Here is a 23,087-nt window from a genome sequence, read left to right on the forward strand (position 1 = left end):
CCTTCTCCGCGCCGCCACTTCCGGCCCCGCCCCGCCCCACGGGCGTCGCGGCCGTGGGGGGGGCGCGCGCCGGAGCGGTTGCGAAGCGCCGCTGTAGAGACCCTCGCTCCGCCGGGGCCACCGAGAGAGGCCGCGGCTGGTGCGGGAGCTGGAGCAGGGTAGGTGCGGGGGGTGGGGCGAGTATGCGTGAGGGAGGAGTATCGGGGGGGGTTGGAGGAGTGTGTCTGTGCTGGGAGGAGGTTTTTTTGGGGGGGGGGGTCTGTGTCCTGGGGTGGGTATAGGGGGTCTGGGTACGAGGAGGAGGTATTCGGGGTTATGTGTCCTGGGGTGGGTATTGGGGGGTGGGAGGGGGTCTGTGTACTGGGAGAGGGTAGGGGGGGGTGGGAGGGGGTCTGTGTACTGGGAGAGGGTATGGGGAGGGGGTCCGTGTACTGAGAGAGGGTATTGGGGGGTGGGAGGGGGTTTGTGTACTGGGAGAGGGTATGGGGGGGTGGGAGGGGGTCTGTGTACTGGGGTGGGTATTGGGGGGTGGGAGGGGGTCTGTGTACTGGGAGAGGGTATGGGGGGGGTGGGAGGGGGTCTGTGTACTGGGAGAGGGTATTGGGGGGTGGGTGGAGGTCTGTGTACTGGGAGAGGGTATTGGGGGGGTGGGAGGGGATCTGTGTCCTGGGGTGGGTATTGGGGGGGTGGGAGGGGGTCTGTGTACTGGGAGAGGGTATTGGGGGGTGGGAGGGGGTCTGTGTACTGGGGTGGGTATTGGGGGGGTGGGAGGGGGTCTGTGTACTGGGAGAGGGTATGGGGGGGTGGGTGGGGGTCTGTGTACTGGGAGAGGGTATTGGGGGGGTGGGAGGGGATCTGTGTCCTGGGAGAGGGTATGGGGGGGTGGGAGGGGGTCTGTATCCTGGGGTGAGTATTGGGGGGGTGGGAGGGGGTCTGTGTACTGGGAGAGGGTATTGGGGGGGTGGGAGGGGGTCTGTGTACTGGGAGAGGGTATTGGGGGGGTGGGAGGGGGTCTGTGTACTGGGAGAGGGTATTGGGGGGTGGGAGGGGATCTGTGTACTGGGGTGGGTATTGGGTGGTGGGAGGGGGTCTGTGTACTGGGAGAGGGTTTTGGGGGATCTGGGTATGGGGAGGAGGTATTTGGGGTTATGTGTACTGGGGTGGGTATTGGGGTATGGGAGGGGGTGTCTATGTACTGGGAGAGGGTATGGGAAGGAGGTCTGTGTACTGAGAGGAGTTTTGGGGATTGTGTGTACTGGGAGGGGTATTGGGGGGTCTGTGTACTGGGGTGGGCATTGGGGGGGTCTGGGTATGGGGAGGAGGTATTCGGGGTTATGTGTACTGGGGTGGGTATTGGGGTATGGGAGGGGGGTCTGTGTACTGAGGTGGGTATTGGGGTATGGGAGGGGGGTCTATGTACTGGGAGAGGGTATGGGAAGGAGGTCTGTGTACTGAGAGGAGTTTTGGGGGTTGTGTGTACTGGGAGGGGTATTGGGGGGTCTGTGTACTGGGGTGGGCATTGGGGGGTATGGGAAGGGGATCTGTGTACTGGGAGGAGTTCCTGGGGGGTGCTGGTGCGGGTACCTGTGGCCTCGCTCTCAAGGGGCAGGGCAGTTTCGCTCCCTGGGATGGTGGCAGGGCGGCTGGTGCAGGCCTAAGACACAGTGCTAGCCAACCGTCAGTCAGCACCTCCCTGCCTCTTCCTCTCCCCAGGGCTGGGAGCTGGGGCTTGTTGGGTGGGATCCGGTAGCTGTGGCTGCAGTGGAGGGACCTATCGGGATGTGGAGCTAGCTGTTTCTGAGCTGCAGCATCTGCTCCACGAGAATCGTGCACATTTTGTCTTATCTAAAAACTCTGCTTGGACAGAGGGTGGAAGATCAAAAAAGGAAATGTTGGGGAAACCTGGATGTATGGTAACCCTATGCCACCCCCCATGCCACTCCTGGACCCCCCACAGAGCCACTCTGAGCCCGTCACCCCCACACAGCACCATTCCAAACCCTCCTGCCACACCACCGCTCGTAGACCCCTCCATGGAGCCATTCCAAACCCTGTCACTCCCCCACAGTGCCACTCTGCACACCCTGCTATCCCCAACAGTACTGCTCCCAGTTCACCCCAAGCTACTCTGAGCCCCGCATCACTCCTCCCAGAGCTACTCCCAGACCCCCATCACCTCCACCCAGTGCCACTGCCAGACTTCCCCCACAGCCCTCCCAAAGCCATTTCGAGCCTTCCTTCACCCCAACATGAAGCTGCTCCCAGGTCACCTGTATAATATCCCCTTCTACTAACCCCCTCACTTGGAGCCAGCCCCCTACATCCACTCCCAGCTCCCCTCCACATCCCACAACTGCCTTCTCCTACACACAGCTACTCCTAACCCTGCCCACCACTACTCCCAGTGCCCCTTTCCCCCACAGTCTCTCCTAACTTTCTCCCCTCCCCCCTGAACGTATATAGCCACTCTTAATCTTCACGTATGCCTGCACACAGTAACTCCCAGCCCTCTTCCCCACACATACTGTTGGAATTATTTTTTATACAGGAGTGATGTTCCCTAGGATATGATCTGGACAAATGGACTGATGTGTTATACCAATAAAATAAAAACCAGCAGGATCTTATTAAAGGGGAAAAGGCAAAATGCCACATTTATTGTGAATACAGAAAGAATCATAGTAAGCAGTTAATTATAGTATAACATTCCATTCAATTTCATATTTATTCACACATTCATTCATACACACACACACAGGTTCTGCAAGGTTGTTACCATAGTTACTAGCCTTAGAGTTGCTCATGCCAAGCCACTGGCCAGGTGGCCTGGACATGAGGAGGGAGCAGGGCCTTGTCAGATGCTCATCTGATGCTCCTGGAAGGTGGTTTGCAGAATCAGACCCCAAAGTTCTCACTTTCTAGAGTCCATTTTGATAGGAATTTCTTCCTATGCCAGTCTATGGGAATTGCTTCATCATGCTGTTGCTGAATCAATCAGCAGATGGCACATTCCTGACAGCTCCGTGCTGCCAGATGTTATCTTGTTCTTTGGTTCTCCCATCCTTGAGGCTGTTGGGTGGATTCCAGTCTGCCCTCCGGGGGTCTCTGGTTGTTTCCACTTGACGCCTTCTTTAGCCGATGGACACTGGATTCTTAGGCTGGCACCTCCCTGATCATTCAGTTATTTTCCACACCAAGCATCCATCCACATACATCCTCTATCTCTATTTTAATCACAATTGTTAACAAAGCGAGATGAATACAACAAAAGGGTGGGAAGTCTCTGGGTGCTGTTTCTGTTGTAACAGAGTATTGTTTTGAGTCTCTCTCTGTGTGAGTAGTTGTTACAAAGAATTGCTTTGAGAACAGACTCTGTCTTAGAATGTACTAATGCAATTAGCAGCTTGCAAGTTTCACACATAGAGGGAGAGAAACAGTACCAAAACCCAAGAAACCTCTTAATTAGTAATACCCTGGAATTTAAACTATGGGGAATCAAACTCATTTGTGATTTTAATACAGAACTACTTTAATATGATCCAACAGCATCTCCTCAATTCTCCAATCTGGTCCTGCTATCTCAGCCTCTAGCATGCAAAGTCACTCTCAGCTGAATTGTATGAGTGTTACAGCTAACCATTCATTAATTACATTATAGGGCAACACCAGCAAATGCCCAGGCCCAGACTGGTGCTCAGAAATGTGCATCTTGTACTACCCAGCTCTTTCCTTCTGTGCAAAACAAGCTCATAGAAAGTCTGTCATTTCAATAATAGAAAGTGATATGCACAAATCTTATTATCCAAATGGAGGCTCCCAAACACACACTGATTTAGTTAAAACAAGCTTATTAACTACAGAAAGAAAGATTTTAAGTGATTGCAAATAATGAGGCATAAAAGTCAGTATTGGTTACAAAGAAAATAAAGGGCAAAAATGTAAACTAATACCTAATTTAGCAAGCTAATTGAAATCAAAGCAAATGTAAGAGGACGGTTGGCCCTTAACTAAAACTCAGTGGGTTTTTTTGGTTGGCTAGCTCCCAGTACTAAAAGGAAGGGGAATGATTGCTGGGAAATCAGGACTTTGAGACTGACAGTCCTCGGGGCAATGGGGAGAGGCCAGTGCTCCAGGTCAGCCTGATTGATATGGCAGGCAGTCTAATGACAGAGACAGGAGGTCGGGGGGGGGGGGGGGCAGGAGCTGCCTGGGCCAGAATGGGGCCAAGCTAAGGAGAGAGCGGGAGCTCAGGCTGAGCTGGGGAGCAGAGCCGTGCCAGCCAGAGCCAGAGACCATCAGAGAAGCAGCCTGAGCTGGGGAGAGTGGCAGCAAGAGTCAGCCCATAGAGCAGATCCATGCTGGGAGGAAAGCTGCAGCAACCAGAGCCAGAGGGGCCAGAAAAGCTGCCCAGAGAACTGGAGGCAGAGCAGCAGCAGTGCTGAGGTGGAACTGGAGCAGTCCAGAGCCGGGTGTGGTGAACAGCTTGGGAGAGTGAGGGGGATCTGGGCAGAGGGCACTGCACAGGGAGATGCCACCAGCCAAGAGGCCTTGCAGACCAGACTTGGAGGGGATTGTAACCCTGAGCGGGGTGGGGAAAAAGGGTCCTGCCACCTAGAGCCTGAAGGCGTGTGGCCACCACCAGAGCAAGTGTCCACCCGCAGCATCCCTGCAGCACAGTCAGGGCCTGGACAGGAGGCCTGGCATATGTGAGGAACAGACTGAACTTCTCTTATACTCCAGAAACAGCTGTTTGTGATGTCCCTATGTCACAGAGCAGGGTTATGTGTTTTCCTTAACCTTTCCCATTTTTTCCTTATTTTTTTAATATTGATTGCTGTTTAATAAATTGTAATGGCTTGAAATATATGAAATAATCAGTGGATCAGGGAAGCGTCCAAAATGGAGAGAGTAGCTGGGAGTGGGGACACCCTAATCCTGTCCTATATGACCATGACAAGATTGGGGGTTGAGCCCCCCGGGAATACTGGGCCCAGTTTTGTCAGGGTTACAAGGACTCTGCCACACAGGATAGTGGAAGGGGAGTCCTAGAGGTCAGGCAGGCCTCTGCGTAAAAGGAGTGGGAACTAGGACTCAGATCCTTTCGCTAGCCAATTCCAGCGGGGTAGTGTATAAGCCATGAAAGTTCCCCACAATAGCGGGACCAATCCCGTTTACACAAAGGTTTTTCTCATCACATGATTTTTGCAGCCTTTACTAGCTGAAAGCCTTCCAGCCAGGACCCCTCCCCCAGTCCAGTGTTTCTTTAAGTGATTTTGTTGCAGTGAGCAGAGAGGAATGGAGGTGAGAGGTGATTTGAGGCCTCTATTCCTCATTTTTGTCTTTTCCTCATCTTTTAGAATAATCTCTAGCTGGGGTCCAGGTGACAGCAAGTCTGTTTTGGATGGGAACCCCCAGCTGTTTATTTGCCAATATGTGAATTTCTTGCTTACACCATCTCCCCCTTATCTGTTGTTTCAGATAGCCGTCGCTCATCAATAGGGGAATGTGTTCCGATTTATGTTGGTCCTTGTTACGTTTGCACTGACGTGACTGGCTGACATGATCAGGACTGGCGTGAATTGGAACACATTCCCCTATTGTACAGTACAGTGCTGTACTTGCATCCGCGGCCACATTCAAGGCTTATTACCTACAGAGGACATTCTCCATTCTGATTAAGAAGACAGCAGGTGAAGGAAAGCCGAGTGTAAATGAGTTTTGGAAGTCCTACAACATCTTGAATGGTGTGGAAAATATTGATGTGTCGTGGGAAGAGGTCACTTCACAATGTATGAACAGCGTTTGGTGCCATGCATGGCACCAAGCTGTCCACAGCTTCGTGGGATTTGATGCTGTTTCTGATCTCGAGCAAGCAATTGTCAAGTTGGCGAAGGATGTCAGCTTCAAGAAGGTGGAGGAGGAGGATGTACAGGAGTTGCTGAAGGCTCAGGCTGAGCAACTGACAAATGAACTGATTGAGCTGAACCAACAATGGATATCTGAAGCAAGCAAGCAAGGATGATGACGACGACGATGATGATGTAGGGCAGGAAGCCAGGAGTCTGATGACAAAGAATCTCTCCTGTTTCTCTGGATTGCTAGATGAGATGACGGAAATCATACAGAGCAGTGATCCTTTTCGTGAATAGTCTGACAAAGTCTCCAGGGTTTTCAATGATGCAGTGGCTTGCTACAGGGAGATCTATCATTCAAAGATTCATGCAGGAGAGCAGCTGTCGATAAAATCCTTTTTTAAGACTTCTGCAACCAAAAAGCAACCCAAGAAAACCCAGCCGTCACCTCTTCCTAAGTTTAGCGCAATTAACACTGTTTTATACTGTATTACTCTACTCTATTTACTGTATTAAAATGTTCTATGTGTTTGGTGTTAGTAGGATTCTACATTATTTTATTCAATGTTTTGTGTATAAAATGTGTACTGTATAACTTTGCATTGTAAAAAGGTACACTGTTTAGGCGAAAAGAGCATTGTCAAGTTGTGAACGCATTCCCCCCTTATTCTATTATTTCTTATGGGGAAAAATTCCCCGGTATATGTCATTTGGGTATCCATCATCCTTTTCAAGAACGCAACCCCAGTGTATACAGGGGACCTCCTTTAATAGTCCACTTGATTATCTTGACAACTGGTTGAGGTGCTGGCTAACCTTTTGTCTCTGAGGAACTGGTTTGGGCTGCTTTTTAAAAAAAACTTGAAGCATGTCTCAGCAATGTCATATAGTAAACTCTTATAACTTTACAAACAATGTTGCCACATTTTATCAGAACAGTAATGGTCAGTGAATTATGAGTTTTCAAATGATACCTCAAGGCATACTTTGTATAAAATTTAGCATAGTTTTGTAAAAGTGGTGAACATAAGGGTACAGTCTGTCAGAACAGGGTGTTATCCAAACACTAATTTAACCATACATTCCTGTATTAAATCCAAAGACACATATTAATACAATTGCTCTAAACATGCCTAAATAATAAGTAATTTACTACATCCAAACAATACCAAAACATTTATAAGCATTTGATCAAGATACTTACAAACACACTAAACTCAGGGATGCTTAAACCCATATTGGTCAGCTCCAACTTGGTCAGGTAGGTCTTAGAAATGAACTCTTAAAGAGTTTGCTTTTTTAATACCCTTTAACAAAAAAGTGATGTCATTGCCAATTATTGGACCTTAGCTAAGGGTAGATGAAGCCATTTTTTATATAGCCAATTATTTACTGTACCTAGTACCCAATTAACCGTATTTATTTATATTTCTGTTGTTTCATCCCAAACTTTAAATAAAACAACACTGATATTTTGAAGCAGCACTACAAGTTTAACACGTTAGTTCTTCTTTCTCATGATCTCGGACTTTTTGGTCACGTTTTGGGCCTGTTGCTCATGCTAATATACCAACTCCGTTTAAAACCTTAGTTCACCCACATCTAATGTGGGTCTATATTGTGTCTCTTTCTCAAGTGTGCATGCGCGCATACATTCAGACTCCTAGGCTTGCCTTCACACACATCCACTCCCATTCTCCATCTACAGACACACACAATGCCACTCCCAGTTCTCCCTCCACAGTCACTCCCAACCCTCTCCCTCCCCCAGAGCTACTCCCAGCTCCTACTCATGCACAGAGAGCCATTCCCATCACTGCCCAAAGCCGCTCCCATCCCCTTCCTTCTCCACATATAGAGCTACTCTCACAGCAAGGATTGGCTTTTGGCCCTACGTTAGTTAACATCTTTATCAATGACATGGAAGAAAACATAAAATCATCATAGATAAAGTTTGCAAATGACACAGAAATTGGCAGAGTGGAAAATAATGAAGAGGACAGGTAACTGATTCAGAGCAATCTGAATTACTTGGTAAGCTAGGGTACAAGCAGCCAATATGCATTTTAATAGTCAGTGATCCCTTGGAGTTTGAGGATGATTGTCTATCATGAAATGATAGTCAGTGATTGCTGGTAGAGCTGCAGTTGGCTACTGAAACCAATCCAGGATCCACAGATCTTATCAGAGCTGAGGCTGACATTTGCCAGTGGAAGGGGCGGATCTGAATTGTTGAGTCAGGCTGGAGCGCATTCTTTCCTCCTTTCCCGTTTCTCCAATTCCTGTTGTTTTCATTGGGTCTCAAAATACTGAGATCCTTGCCAGAAGGTCCTTCCCCATTTTAATCAGTCGAGGGCTTGGGTTTCCCATAAGTTTATGTTGGCTTTAAGAGAGTCTTTGAAGCACTTTTTTTGCCTTCCTCTCTTCCATTGGCCTTAGCTCAGTTGTGAGAACATGACCTGCTTCAGGAGTCAATAGTCTGGGATTCGAAGAATGTGACCAGTCCAACAGAGTTGTTGGTGGATGATCATGGTGCTGGAAGTTTGGGCTTGGTACAGAATGCTGATGTTAGTGCTTCGCTCATCCCTCTTGATTCAGAAGATTTTGTGGAGGTACCATTGATGGTATCATTCAAGAGCCTTGAGGTGTCTATTGTACATGACCAAGGTTTCAGCATTCTACAGGAGAGCAGGGATAATGGCCTGGTACACCAGAAGCTTGGCTTGGTTCTTGATGTCACCATCTTCGAAGACACATTTTTCTAAAGTGTCCAAAAGGTCCACTGGCACATTGGAGGCAATATTGAATCGGCTTATCAATGTTGTCTGTCTAGGACAGATAGCTGACAAGGTAGGGGAAGTGCTCCATGTTCTCCAGGGTCTCTTTGTTGCTCTTGACTGTGGGGGCAGGATCCTGGGGGTTTGGAGCCTGTTGGTGGTGCATTTTAGTTTTCTTGGTGTTGAGCGTGAGGCCTAGTTGGACGGAGGCCTCAGAGAAGATGTCGACTGTTGTTTGAAGATCTTCTTCTGCATGGGCGCACAGAGCACAGTCATCTGCATATTGGAGTTGAATGACTGATTTAGTAAGTCTTTGTCTTGGATTGGAGGCGATTGAAGCTGAAGAGCTTGCCACCCATTCTGTGTTGGATATCAAGTCTGGAGGGGAGCTTGTCAGCAATGAGGAGGAGGATGATGGCAAGGAAGATGGAGAAGAGGTTTGGAATGATGACACTACCTTGCTTGACTTCTGTCTTGACTGGGAAAGGGTCTGTTTCAGATCCATTGCTGATGGCCATTGCGGACATGTTGTTGTGGATGAGTCACTGTCTTCAGGATAGAGCCCCCTATTTCTATAAGAGTGGCTTACATTCTTTGTTCCTAGACGCAGACATTTACATTTAGCTGTGGATGATGACCTAGATGTGGTGGAGTGGCTTGAGTGTTCCCATGATCCTGAGAGCCACTCTCAGTCCCAGCCTCCCCACAGAACTATTCAGTTCCCCCTCCACACACACACAGAGCTACTCCCCACTTCCCCTGCAATCACAGAGCTACTCCCGGTCCCTCTCCATATTCACACTCAACCACTCCTAGCTCCCTCACAAGTGAGCTATTGCCAACCCCCCTACAAGGACATTCCCAGCCCACCTACACACACAGCCACTCCCAGCCCCACGCCTAACATCCCCATGCAGTTACTCGCATCCCCAGTCACTCCTAAACTTTACCCCCACAGCCACTCTCAACCTTTTTTACACACACACACACACACACACACACACACACACACACACACACAGCCACTTCAACCCATCTCATAGCCATTCCCAACATCCACAGGCTCCACACACACCATCTGTCCACACCTTCTCCCCTAAGATAAACATCACCAACTATGCTACACACTCCTGCTAATCCATCCCAGAATGATGTTTGCTTTTTTTTGCAAGTGTTACACTGATGACTTGTATTTAGCTTGTGATCTACTATGACCCCCAGATCCCTTTCTTCAGTACTCCTACCTAGGCAGTCATTTCCCATTTTGTATGTGTGCAACTGATTGTTCCTCCCTAAGTGGAGTGTTTTGCATTTGTCTTTATTGATTTTCATCCTGTTTACTTCAGACCATTTGTCCAGATCATTTTGAATTTTAATCCTATCCTCCCAAAGCATCTGCAACTCCTCCTAACTTGGTATCATCCACAAACTTTATAAGAAAAGGAGTACTTGTGGCACCTTAGAGACTAATAAGTGTAATCTGCCATTATCTAAATCATTGAAGAAGATATTGAACAGAACTGATTCCTGCGGGTCCCCACTCAATATGCCCTTCCAACTTGACTATGAACTGCTGATAACTACTCTCTGGGAATGGTTTTCCAACCAGTTATGCACCCACCTTGTAATAGGACTGTCTAGATTGTATTTCCCTAGTTAGCCATGTGAGACAGTATCAAAAGCCTTACTAAAGTCAAGATATATCAAATCTACTGCTTCCCCCTCCCCCCATCCACAAGGCTTGTTACCCTGTCAAAGAAAGCCATTAGGTTTGTTTGACATGATTTGTTCTTCACAAATCCATTTGCCTGTTACTTATCACCTTATTATTTTCTAGGTGTTTGCAATCTGATTGCTTAATTATTTGTTCCATTATCTTTCTGGGTACTGAAGTTAAACTGACTGATCTGTAATTCCCCAGCTTGTCCTTATTCCCCTTTTTATAGATTGGCACTATATTTGCCCTTTTCCAGTCCTCTGGAATCTCTCCTATCTTCCATGACTTTTGGAAGATAATCGCTAGTGGCTCACATCTCCTCAGACAGCTCCTTGGGTATTCTAGGATGTATTTAATCAGACACTCATATCTTGAAGACATCTAACTTGTCTACGTAATTTTTAACTTGTTCTTTCCCTATTTTAGCCTCTGATCTTACCTCATTTTCACTGACATTCATTAAATTAGATGTCCACTTGCTACTGAACTTTTCAGTGAAAACAAACACAGTCATTTAGCATGTCTGTTGTTTCCATATTTTCTGTTGTTTTTTCCCCCTCATTGAGTAATGGGCCTACCCTGTCCTTGGTCTTCCTCTTGTTTCTCATGTATTTGTAGAATGTTTTCTTGTTACCCCTTATGTCTTTAGTTAGTTTAATCTCATTTTGTGTCTTGGCCTTTCTAATTTTGTACCTACAGGCGTGTTGTTTTTTTATATTCATCCTTTGTAATTTGACTAGTTTCCACATTTTGTAGGATTCTTTTTTGAGCTTCAGATAATTGAAGATCTACTGATTAAGCCAGCATGGTCCCTTGCCATACTTCTGATCTTTCCACACAGTGGGATCGTTTGTTCTTGTGCCCTTAATAATATCTCTTGAACTGTTTTTCCCCTTAGACTTGCTTCACATGGGATCTTACCTACCAACTAGCTGAGTTTACTAAAGTCTGCCTTCTTGAAATCCATTATCTTTATTCTGCTGTTTTCCCTCCTACCATTCCTTAGAATCATGAACTCTATCATTTCATGATCACTTTCACACAAGCTGCCTTCCACTTTCATATTCTCAACCTGTTCCTCCCTATTTGTCAAAATCGCATCTAAAACAGCCCCTATGCTAGTAGCTTTCTCCACATTCTGATATAAAAAATTGTCTCCAATACATTCTAAGAACTTGTTGGATAATCTGTGCCCTGCTGTGTTGTTTTCCCAACAGATGTCTGGGTAGTTGAAGTCCCTCATCACCACCAAGTCCTGTGCTTTGGATGATTTTGTTAGTTGTTCCACCCTCATTATCTGCAAACTTTGCCACCTCACTGTTTACCTCTTTTTCCAGATCATTTCTGAGTATGTTGAACATCACTGTTTCCGGTACAGATCCTTGAGGAAATCTATTATTTACCCATCTCCACTGTGAAAATTGACAATTTATTTCTATCCTTTGTTTTCTATCTTTTAACCAGTTATTGATCCATGAGTGGACCTTCCCTCGTATTTCATGACACCTTAGTTTCCTGAAGAGCCTTTGGTCCAAGACCTCACACTTGGTGAGGCAACCCTCATCCTTTCATGTATTTATACCTGCTCCTGTATTTTCCACTCCATGCATCTGATGAAGTGCGTTCTAGCCCACGAAAGCTTATGCCCAAATAAATTTGTTAGTCTCTAAGGTGCCACAAGGATTCCTTGTTGTTTTTGCTGATACACACTAACACGGCTACCACCCTGAAACCTAGGATTACCCTTGTCCACATTCTTGTTGACTTCAGCAAATTATTGTACTAGAATGGTGAGGCATGATTCCTCTTTAAAAAAGCCATGTTAACTCTTCCCCCACATATCATATTTGTGTCTGATCATTTTGTTCTTTACTATAGTTTCAATCAATTTGCCTTGTACTGAAGTCAGGCTTACTGGCCTGTAACTGCCAGGATCACCCCTGGTGACTTTTCTGAAAAATTAGCTTTACATTAGCTAGTCACCTGTGCAGAGGCTGATTTAAGTGATAGGTTACAAACCACAGTTAGTAGTTCCGCAATTTCATATTTGAGTTCCTTCAGAACTCTTGGGTGAATGCCCTGTGGTCCTGGTGACTTATTACTCTTGAATTTATCAATTTGTTCCAAAACCCCACCTCAATCTGGGACAATTCCTCATATTTGTCACCTAACAAGAATGGCTCAGGTGTGTGGAACTCCCCCCTATCCTCTGCAGTGAAAACTGAATCAAAGAATTAATGTATCTTCTTCACAATGGCCCTGGACCCTCACTCTTGCCGTTTTCCTCTTGCAGCACACTTGCAACTGCCTATGAGTTAGCCAGGAGTACCATCCACCTGTCTTGCAATCTTGACTAAATCTATGCTCAGTTTCTGCCTATCCCCCCATCCTCATTTGTGGTACAATTTGGCCAGATGCATTTCTGAAGGAGGCATATATGCCACTAATGAGACTCTTGTGTGTACATTGAATGGATCAGACAGACCAGAAAAATGTCTCTGTAGCCATACTGCTGTTGTGACACATTCCTCTTGGTGGGAGATTGTCCAGTAATTAAACCATTCTAGCATACCATGATGGCCATCATATTACAGTCATGAATGGATATTTTCGAGGCCAGAACAGAGATTATTGCAAACTGTGAAAAACAAAGTGGATGCTACAGCTTTGTTTTTCTGATTGGGTTGACGTGGATGAGGAGTTTCCCAGGAGTTTGTTTAAATCAAGATCTTAATTTAACAGTGTCATTATGGAAGAAGCTATGAAAGAATGTTAAAAGACTGCAGGATGCAGCCTCTTGCAATACTTCAAATGGAATCAAATGTCCAATGATATGGCTTTTGATACATTGTATTCATAAGAAACTTAGTAAAATGCAGCAATATACTACAAAGCAATGTAACAAACAAATGTTTTTATTGTTATTCAAAAATGACAAACTGGTTAAATTCTGCATTATTACACCAGCAAATACTCATAGTGACCCATTGTAAAAAGCTATAAGTCAAATTCAGCCTTGGTGTAACTCTGCTGGCTTCAGTGGAAATACACCAGAGATGAATTTGGTCCAGTATGCCTAGTGGTGTATGTACCTGCTATCATTTAAGACTAAATAAAGAGAAAATTCAAGGTGGCTGGGGACATATAAAAGTCTTAAAATATTCCCGGCTCCACTTTAGCATGAAACAGGATTCCACTATAATTTAGAGATATGAGAGAAGTGAAACTATTATCAAAAAAAGCAGAGATGTGCTAGAAAGGGGACGGGGGAAGAAGTAATTGCTAGGAACAACAGTTTTCACCTAAGTTTAACTTCAGCCAATATTTATTCTACCTGTCCTAAAATACCCCATGGATAATACACCTGTAGTAAATAAACATGCTTACATTTCCACACTATTGCTAGCAATTGACAGTTTTTAATTCTAATCAGCTGTGTATGTTGCACAAAATCATTAGAAGTTTAATACTTGTAGAAGTCTGTTTTCTTGTTGATGAAAATTTACACTTCCCAATCATGTTAAAGGATGTATTTCAGATGTTACATGTGCATATCAAATGTAGAAATTACCAATTTAGGGCTTAACTCTGCTCTTAAATATGTGGATTGCTGTTACCACAGAGCTAATGAGATCATCTGCTAGCTAATTGTGTATAAACCACAGGAACTGATTTTTACAAGATAGATGGGTTCCTATCCAGTGTATCTCAGATTGCAATAGAGGGTGAAACCCTGGCCCCACTGAGATCAATGGCAAACTTTCTGTGATTTCACAGGGGCCAGGATTTCACCCAGATCTCTTTGTGATTTTGATTAATTTAAATCACCTCTAATTATATCTTGTTCTCATGGAAAAACTACACTACACAAATAACATTTAGAAAATACTGGTGATTCTTTAAAGAGAGACCATCATAAACCCTGGACTATTCTGCATAGTTAGAAGTTCAACACAAGTATTTTAATTTTTCTGTAAAATTTGTTTTTAATGTAAATTAATAGCTAATTCCTTACAGAGTTGCTAATTCTGTAGCTTGTGCTATGTCCTAAATTACCACGTTATAGACACCTGACTGTAACTATACTGTCAGTCTTGTTATTTCTATACTATTTACTACATTTTAAAAAAACCTGTTTAAAGCATACAAATAAAATATTAAGTTTACACAAATACTTGCACTGTACAAATGCTGTTAAAGTTTAAAATTAAAATTTTCAATAAGACCTATATACTTAGAAATATTTCTAAGAAAAATGTACAAAAATTACAAAAAGACTTCTGTTTGAGAAAAATACTAAAAGTATTCCAACCACTGTCATAAATAATATACATATATAATGTTAGTGTAAAAACTGTTTGGATTGAACCAGATTTGTCAGTTATTTGCATATCAGATACAGCAAAGTATCAGCTACCATTATAGAAAATACTAACCATAACATTCAAGAATCAAATTTCTCTATTCCAGTGTTTAAAAAAAAAAAATGCGTTCCAGGCCAGCAGAAAGTCCATGCACATTTTCTGCAAAATCAGAAATGAGTGGTGTGTAAGTCTTGTGCTGGCCCACTGCACTGGGGTGAATTTCACCCAAGTATTCAGAATTGACTATAGACCTTGACAGCCTGAGGCAGAGCCTTTGTTCAAAAAATGTATTTAAAAGCTAAAAACTCTATAATCACATGTAAAAAGTTCTGTTTTCATTTTTTTAGTAGATGTCAAATAAACACCATCGTATCACAGTACTAAAAGTTAACCAAAACCTTAACACATTAGGGTCAAATTCAGAGACACAACACCCAGTGAGGCTAAAGGGCCGTACACTGGGTATCTCCAGTAGGCAGAGGAAAAAGAATCCTGCTCCTGGCCAAAGCCATATTGGAGCCACTTCACAGCTATTACTTTATCCAGTGGTTTAAACTGCCATTTGTACTGCAGAACCATGCTGGTTCCACAGGCAGAAGGCCCTCAGTAGTAACTGAGGTGGAGTTACATTTGTCTCTTCATGTGTGTGTTTGGGGTTTTTTTAAGCTGGTTAGGTAAGTCTTGCTGTTCACTAAGGCCTCAATCCTGCACCCATAGAAATCACTAAGAAAACTCCAACTGTCTTCATGTCCTAAAAAAAGGGAGTAATTTTGATGTAATAGTTCTGAAAAATGCAAATTATGTTGCCTTCTGAGGTAAGTGGTTACGCTTCAGAATGTTGTCATGGGACTGGTTTCAATATCCGGGATGAAAAGGTGCTTGCTGCCAGGGAGCTGGAAACAAAGAAAAATATACTTGAGAGAGGATTAAGGCACAGGAAATATAGATTCCTCTTTCAACCCTCCAAAGCCCACCAAACACCATGCCTTTGCACTTCTATAGCATCTTCAGAAGGTTTCGAAAGCATTCAGAGACTGAAGCACTGACCTTCACCCTGTGCAGAGGACAGCAAAAGGCCTATGTGCCTTAAAGTCCTGTAATGCAAAGTCCTTCTGTGTAGGCGTGAATTTCAGCCTTTATAAATATTTATAATGAGTTAAGCCTAACACCACGTGTCCAAGGGTACATAACAAGTCTGTGGAATAGCTGGGGTTAGAATCCAGTTTGCCTGATTCTCAGTCCTATACTTCAACTACTATCATAGTCCCTCTGCATGAGCGTCTATACATGGAGACAATCTGTTGGAGTTTCAAAAATGGCTACGTGATTTAGGAGCACAAGTTGCACTGAAAGTCAGCGGAATGTGTGCTTCTAAGTCAAATAATTGGTTTTGAAAAATCCCACCTATACTCTTATCCATTTGTGGCAAATACCATTTTTAATTAATATAAAAACCAAATACCTCATAAATCATAAGTAAGACTACCTTTTAGTCAAGGGTATTTTTAGTAAATGTCATGGACAGGTCACAGGAAGTAAACAAAATTTCACCGCCCATGACTTTTACTATATTTCCCTGACTAAAAGTTGAGAGGGAGGGGTGGCTCAGGATGATGGCCCTGGGGGTGCCACGGATGTTTGGTTGGGGGGGGTAAAGTTGTGGCCGGGGGGACATCGTGGTGGGGGGTAGTAGCCACAGGTGCTCGGGGGGGGACATAGCCCAGGAGGGCACTGTGGGGAGGGTTGGCAGGTCTGATGCAGGCTCCTTACCCGGCTCTTGGGAAGCAGAGACTCCAGCTCCTAGCTCCACGTGCTGTCTCTGCTCTGACCCAAGCCTCGGTTCTGCAGCTCCCATTGGCTGGGAACCGTGGCCAATGGGAGCTTTGGGGGTAGTGCCTGCAGGCGGAGGCAGCACGTGGAGCTAGGAGCGGAGGGAGGGGAGTTGCTGTCACCCTTATGAGAAGCCCCCCTCACCTCCAGTAAGCACCACCCTGCATCCCAGCTCTGAGCCCCCCCTGAAATTCCTGCTGCTGGGGAACGGGGGGCTCAAGACTGTCCCAGCAGCAGACAGTGCGACTGGCCCAGGGGCTGCCTGAGCTGCTCAGGTGGCCCCCGGGCCAGGCATACCAGACACTGCAGAAGTCACGCAGGTCATAGAATCTGGGACCTCCATGACAAACATGGAGCCTTAATCATAAGCACCAGAAAAATATCAGAAATTTTCTCAGGAGGTAGGAAGGTGGCACTGAGCATTGGCAAGGGAAAAAAATCCTGCTGCTCTTTGTAAAACAGAGCCTACTTTAGTACAAAAAGGAAATAAATCTCTTCTAGTCCAAACCAGGGTGTGAACAAACTCTCATCATCATCTTTTTTCATTTACTGGGCAGGAGAGGGGGAATGGTTACCTCAAAAGACAGTGGTATTGGGCATAAGAGTGGTTAAAAAGACCTAACAAAACATGACAGCTATTATAGCAAAACAGAACTGAAAATCATGTACCCAACTGTTTATATGTATCTTTGTGCACACAGTAAATCCGTGGTTGCTGGGAACGGGAAAGGGAAGTTACCACTACAGGAACTGAAGTTGTGTGGTCCTTCTCTGTATTTCACTGAGGGTGCATGTGCGCCTGCAACCAGAAGATTTTTGCTAGCAGTGTGCATCGGACCATGTCTGCGCACTTATCTCCTCATAATCCAAAGCAAGAGCATAAGAAGCGGTGCAGACCAGTCACCTCTCCAGTTCCTTCTCTACTGTGAATCAACTTTAAGATCTGCGGCAGAGGGGAAGGAGGGCGGGTACTGGAATACACACAGGTTTCACACACCTTTCTTCTTCAAGTGCTGGCCCCTATGTGTATTCCACTGTCAGTGATGGACAAGCAGTGTCTCTTAAGGAGGAGGATTTGAGGACCTCTGGGAGGCTACAGACAGTACTACAGCAGTGCCCAGGGAAGTGTCAGCTGCAAAGGCCAGCACCAAGGCATGCTCTCTGCAGAAGATATGGACTGAACTCCATATGGCTCCATTATAAATTTCAAGGATGAGGACATTTTGTAATGAGGCTACTGAAGCAGCCTGGGCTCTAGCAGAGTGGGCTCTCACACCTTGCAGTGCAGGAGTATTTGTCAGCTCACAGCATAGCAGAATGCAGCTCAGAATCCATTTGGAAAGTAGTTGGGGATAAGACAGCTTCCCCTCGCATCTGTTCTGCAACTGATACAAACAGTCTGGGTGATTGTCTCAATGAGTTTGTTCTTCACAGGTAAAACGAAACAGCTCTATGGACATCTAGAAATGAAGTCTTTTGTCCTCATTAGCGGCGTGCTATGAGGAAAGTAGGTAAGCTGGTTGTCTGAATGAGATGGAAGTCAGAGACCACTTTAGGAATAAGCTTCAGGTGCAGTATAACCGCGTGTACCAAACCCACACTGATCAGGCAGGAGTTAACCAGCTCCTTTGGGCCCAAGAAACCACGCCCCTCACCCTTCCTGGGAGGGAGTATATAAAAGGAAGCAGCTCAGCTCAGTCTGGGCTGGCTGAGGAGGAGACTAGACATGCACTGCAGGTTCCTACAGAAGAAATGCTAAGATTCCAGACTGCCAAAGCTGAGGACCCTGATTGTGCCATGGAGAACCAGTTGACTGTGTGGGCCAAACGGGACACCAAGCTGCTGCTACCTGAGGAGATACCTGAGTCAGGCCTAAGGGTAGGAAGCGACCTAGGGGACACATCGGGAGACAGAGAGACCTAAACTCTCCTCCAGCGGGTGATTGGTTTCTTAGGGCCATGGGTTAGAACCCAGTGGAGTAGGGTGTTCCCCTACCGTCCCTGTGCCTATGCCGTGGACTGTCGCTGCTAGGCGTTACTGCCCTGGACTACTGATACTAGGCGCTACTGTCTGGGGGTTGCTGACACTGTGTGCTGCTGCCGGGGACTATCAATAGTAGGCGCTACAGCCGTGCACTGTTGCTAGTAGGCATTTCTGCCTTGGACTATTGATACTAGGCGCTACAGTCTGGGGGTTGCTGACACTAGGCACTACTGCCTTGGACACTTGCCACCAGGTCTTGCTGCCCAGAAGGAAAGGGCAGCTCTGGGGACACTTGCCGCTAGGCCTTTCTGCCTGGAAAGAAAAGATGGTCCTTTCCACTAGACTCGCAACGGCAGCAGAGGGAGCAACTTCTAGTGGAACCCTGTCATCTCCCATGACTTGCAGTCTCGCTGTCATCTTATCCTTGTGAAAGACTATATATGGCAGATCCACCATAAGAGCTCCCAGTTACCCATCCTTCTAGCTGAGGTGATGGCTCGATGGGGTGTCCCCCCCATGCAACCCCTGAGCACATGAATGTGGACCAGAAGGGGCCAATTAACTTTATATGCTGCACCTAGAGGTTGCCAAGGATTGATAAGCACTAACTGAGAGGAGTGGATGTCCATATGAAAGTAGGCATTCTTCACATCGAAAGCTATGAATCAGTCCTCTGTGTTCAGTTGTAGAATAATTGGTACCAGTGTGACCAGTCTGAACCTCAATTTGCAGATAAAGACACTGAGTTGCCTGGGCTCTAAAATGAGTGTCCATTCTACTTTCTTCTTTGGGATGAAGAAGAAGTTTGATTAAAACCTTTCCTCCCCACTACTGAAGAGGTACTGGCTATATAGCTCCCCGAAGCATGAGGAAGTTCTCGTGACAGTGGTCCCTGCAGAGAGGCAGGGAAGCAGATTTGAGGGTCAAAGGAGAGAGGAATTCTATAGTATTATCGAGATTGCACTATATTGAGAACCCATCTGTTATTGCCTGTCAGGCATAGGCGAAGTTGCTACTCAGCTGCCATATTTGGTCTGTGGGCACATGGTGGATGGATGTGGCATCTAAGGTGGTTCACAGCTCTTGTGCATCTTGTCAAAAATACTTCCTTGTGGGAGGCTGAGGTTACAAGGAAGAAGAGGAGGAATCATTCGGTTTGGTCCTCTGCAGCTTCTGCCTGTTCTGTGTTGGTTCGTAAATCCTTGGTGGTAGAAGTGCCAAGCAGTGGATGATAAGAACATAAGAATGGCCATACTGGGTCAGACCAAAGGTCCATCTAGCCCAGTATCCTGTCTTCCAACAGTGGCCAATGCCAGGTGCTTCAGAGGGAATGAACAGAACAGGTCATCATCAAGTGATCCATTCCCTATAGTTCATTCCCAGCTTCTGGCAAACAGAGGCTAGGGACACCATCCCTACCCATCCTGGCTAATAGCCATTGATGGACCTACTCTCCATGAACTTATCTAGTTCTTTTTTGAACCCTGTTATAGTCTTGGGCTTCACAACATCTTCTGGCAAAGAGTTCCACAGGTTGACTGTGTGTTGTGTGAAGAAATATTTCCTTTTGTTTGTTTTAAACCTGCTGCCTATTAATTTCATTTGGTGACCCCTAGTTCTTGTGTTATGAGAATGAGTAAATAGCACTTCCTTATTTACTTTCTCTACACCAGTCATGATTTTATAGACCTCCATCATATCCCTTCTTAGTTTTTTCCAAGCTGAAAAGTCCCAGTCTTATTAATCTCTCCTCATACGGAAGCCGTTCCATACCCCTAATCATTTTTGTTGTCCTTTTCTGAACCCTTTCCAATTCCAATATATCTTTTTTTGAAAAGGGGTGACCACATCTGCATGCATGATGTTTGTATAGCTGAGGCCTGTGATACTTCCTCCTCGGAGCTGGAGTGTAGGTCCCCAGGGAGTGGAGTGTTGCTCTTAAATCCTTCAGTGAGTGCAAAGATTTGTCTGTTTTGTATCTAAATAGGTTGTTTCCTTCAAAGGGCTAGTCCTCCACTGTGGATTGTACTTCCATGGGAAATCCTGAGGAATAAAGCCACAATGCTCTCTGCACAACAATGGCCACTGAACATGCAGCTATGTCAAATGCATCAACTGATTCCTGGAGGGAAGATCTATTGATTAATCTACCCTCCTCAATTATCGCCTGGAACTGCAATCTGTGCTCCTGCAGGAGTTTGTCCATAAATTCTATCCATTTGGAGAAATTGACCAAATCATATTTTGAGAGCAATGCCTGACAGCTGGCTATATGAAATTCCAGGCTGGCTGAGGTAATAACTTTCCTGCCTAGCATGTCTAGTCATTTAGCATCCTCATCTGACATGGTGGACTTCGTCTGATGATGTCTACTTCTTTCAGGAGTGGCTTGAACTAAAGAGTTTGAGTCAGGGTGCATAAATAAAAATTGTACCCCCTTAGCCAGGAGGTGTCAGCACATGTGGCTGCCATATGTCAGATGACCTCATTCACGGTGAGTGCTACCCTGCTCAACCATCTACTCTACAAAATGTCAAGGAATTTGTGAGGAGCCTCATATAACTCCTCCAGTGGGATTTGGTGGAGAGTCTCAGCCATTCTCCTCAACAGGTCTTGAAACTATCTGTAATCATGAGGAGGAGGTGAGGCTGGTGCCCTTGATTAATTTGAGAATGAAGTTGCTGTCAGAGGCAGCAGTACCAACAGATTCTGTTCCTCTTCATCCTCCTTCATCAGTACTTAAGGATGCTCTGGCTCATCCCGGGGGGGGGGGTGTATCTTCATGATGCAAGCATACCAACTTGGCATCATGCATATATGTTCCACAGTCCCCAGTAAGGCCAGTGAGATGGGTTGAATGTTGGTTGGGGAGATCCCTATAGCATAGGGTACCATCAGTTGCAAGATGGATATCCAGTTTTAGGTGGCCTTGAAGGAGCCCATGAAGTCCCAGATACTCTGTCGGGGCTGTCATTTGACTGAGGGGGCGATGGTCCTTCACCAACATCAGAAGTCTTCCTCTGAAGAGAATGTAGGTTCCACTTATAGTGGTGGTCCCACCAGAACTGTGGTTAACAACATCCCATAGTTGGTGGGAGGGACAGGAGAGCAGCTTCTTCCATCACCATCCCAGTGCAGACTGAGTCAGGATCTCTCTAATGAGGATTGAATCCAAAAGGATGGGAGACTCTGAATCAAGAAGCGTGATGAAGCCCTCTGGAGTTGTATGTCTGTCCATGCTTGTGGAAGAGCAAGGGCTCTTCTCTCTATGTACTGTCTAAGCCAGTGTTGGTAAGGTGGATTTAGAGGGTGATCTTTCTAAGTATTTTGAAGTGTTTCCTGCCCTCATTAAGTGCCTGAGAAGTGGAGTCCCTAGTTCCGCTCCTGTGTCTGATGTTGCAGAGCTAAGAGGCATGCTCCTGAGTGCTTTGGGGGTCCACCTGGCTTGGGTCAGACTGCAGCCTCATTGCACACTACATAAAATGACAGGTTTCAGAGTAGCAGCCATGTATCCATCTGATGGAGTGAGTGTAGCTCACGAAAGCTTATGCTCAAATAAATTTGTTAGTCTCTAAGGTGCCACAAGTACTCCTTTTCTTTTTACATAAAATGAAGTCTGTCTTCTCGTGCCTGGTGGGTCTGGTTGGGAAAGGCATGGCAAATATTGCACTTGGAAGCTACGTGAGTGTCTCCAAGGCAACAGAAGCACTTCTGGTGTTCGTCACTGACTGAGAAGATCTGGGAGTAGGAGGTGCAATTCTTAAAGCCCAGAGGCTTTGGCATAATAGTCACCCTGTGCAGGCGGTGTAGGGTAAACCCAAATCTAACTCACTAATTGAATACCACGTTAAACACTATCACAATCTCCTAAGAAGAAGAAAAATATTTACAGAGAAACACTGAAAAGCTTTGCAGACACTGAAGAGGTTCCATCTCAGACCATGTGGTTGTAGAAAGGAACTGGAAAGGTGGTTAGTCAGCACTGCCCTTTACGTTCTTGGTTCAGAGCATAAGGAGAGGAAGGCCACAGATATGGACCAACTGACACTATTAGCAAAAATCTTTTGGTCTCAGGTGGATGAAGTGCATGAACACCCACAGTGGAATATATGTAAGGACCATCTCTTGTAGTAGTACTCCTTTTACAGCTAAGTGGTAATAATCAGGAGATTTGCTAGTATCTTCCTTCTCAAGATGTACGTGTAATAATATAATCTCCACTCTTCAACTCTGAGCCACAGACTCATAGGTAAGATGTTTTGTGCAGTACATTTCAAATGTTGCAAACAGGTGCTTGATAGCATTTGTGCATACTGGGCCAAATTCTCACTTATGTGACCAAGGGCCAAATCCTGAGGACTAGTTATGCAATCACAAGGTGCTAAAGATCCAGTCAACCTATCTCCACACTCTTCGTTGTGATGATAGAGTCTGAGGATGGTAGACCAAGTGTGGAAAGGGATGGAGGGGTAAGTACAGGCACAAGGAGGAGAAGGGGAACCAGTTCTAGAGAGGGCCAATAGTGCAGACCCTCTAATTTCATTCTGCACCAGCTCTGACCCTA

General features: G+C 45.6%; 1 protein-coding gene and 1 long non-coding RNA gene across 2 annotated transcripts in view; one reads left to right on the forward strand and one right to left on the reverse strand.

Annotated features, from left to right (window-relative positions):
- Positions 1-2: 2 nt before the first annotated feature.
- LOC119854337 lies at positions 3-6,391 on the forward strand. Its single transcript, XR_005292420.2, has 2 exons — positions 3-158; positions 5,479-6,391. It is a non-coding gene; the product is annotated as an uncharacterized LOC119854337 (long non-coding RNA).
- A 7,641-nt stretch (positions 6,392-14,032) lies between these two features.
- TEX15 (testis expressed 15, meiosis and synapsis associated) overlaps positions 14,033-23,087 on the reverse strand; it is a 75,549-nt gene continuing 66,494 nt past the window's right edge. The window contains exon 7 of the mRNA XM_043513044.1: positions 14,033-15,603. Coding sequence (XP_043368979.1) covers positions 15,566-15,603 — 38 coding nt within the window. The 3' untranslated portion in view covers positions 14,033-15,565. The remainder of the gene's footprint in view (positions 15,604-23,087) is intronic.

Source organism: Dermochelys coriacea, chromosome 4 (genome assembly GCF_009764565.3).
Source record: "Dermochelys coriacea isolate rDerCor1 chromosome 4, rDerCor1.pri.v4, whole genome shotgun sequence".
Lineage (NCBI taxonomy): Eukaryota > Metazoa > Chordata > Testudines > Dermochelyidae > Dermochelys > Dermochelys coriacea.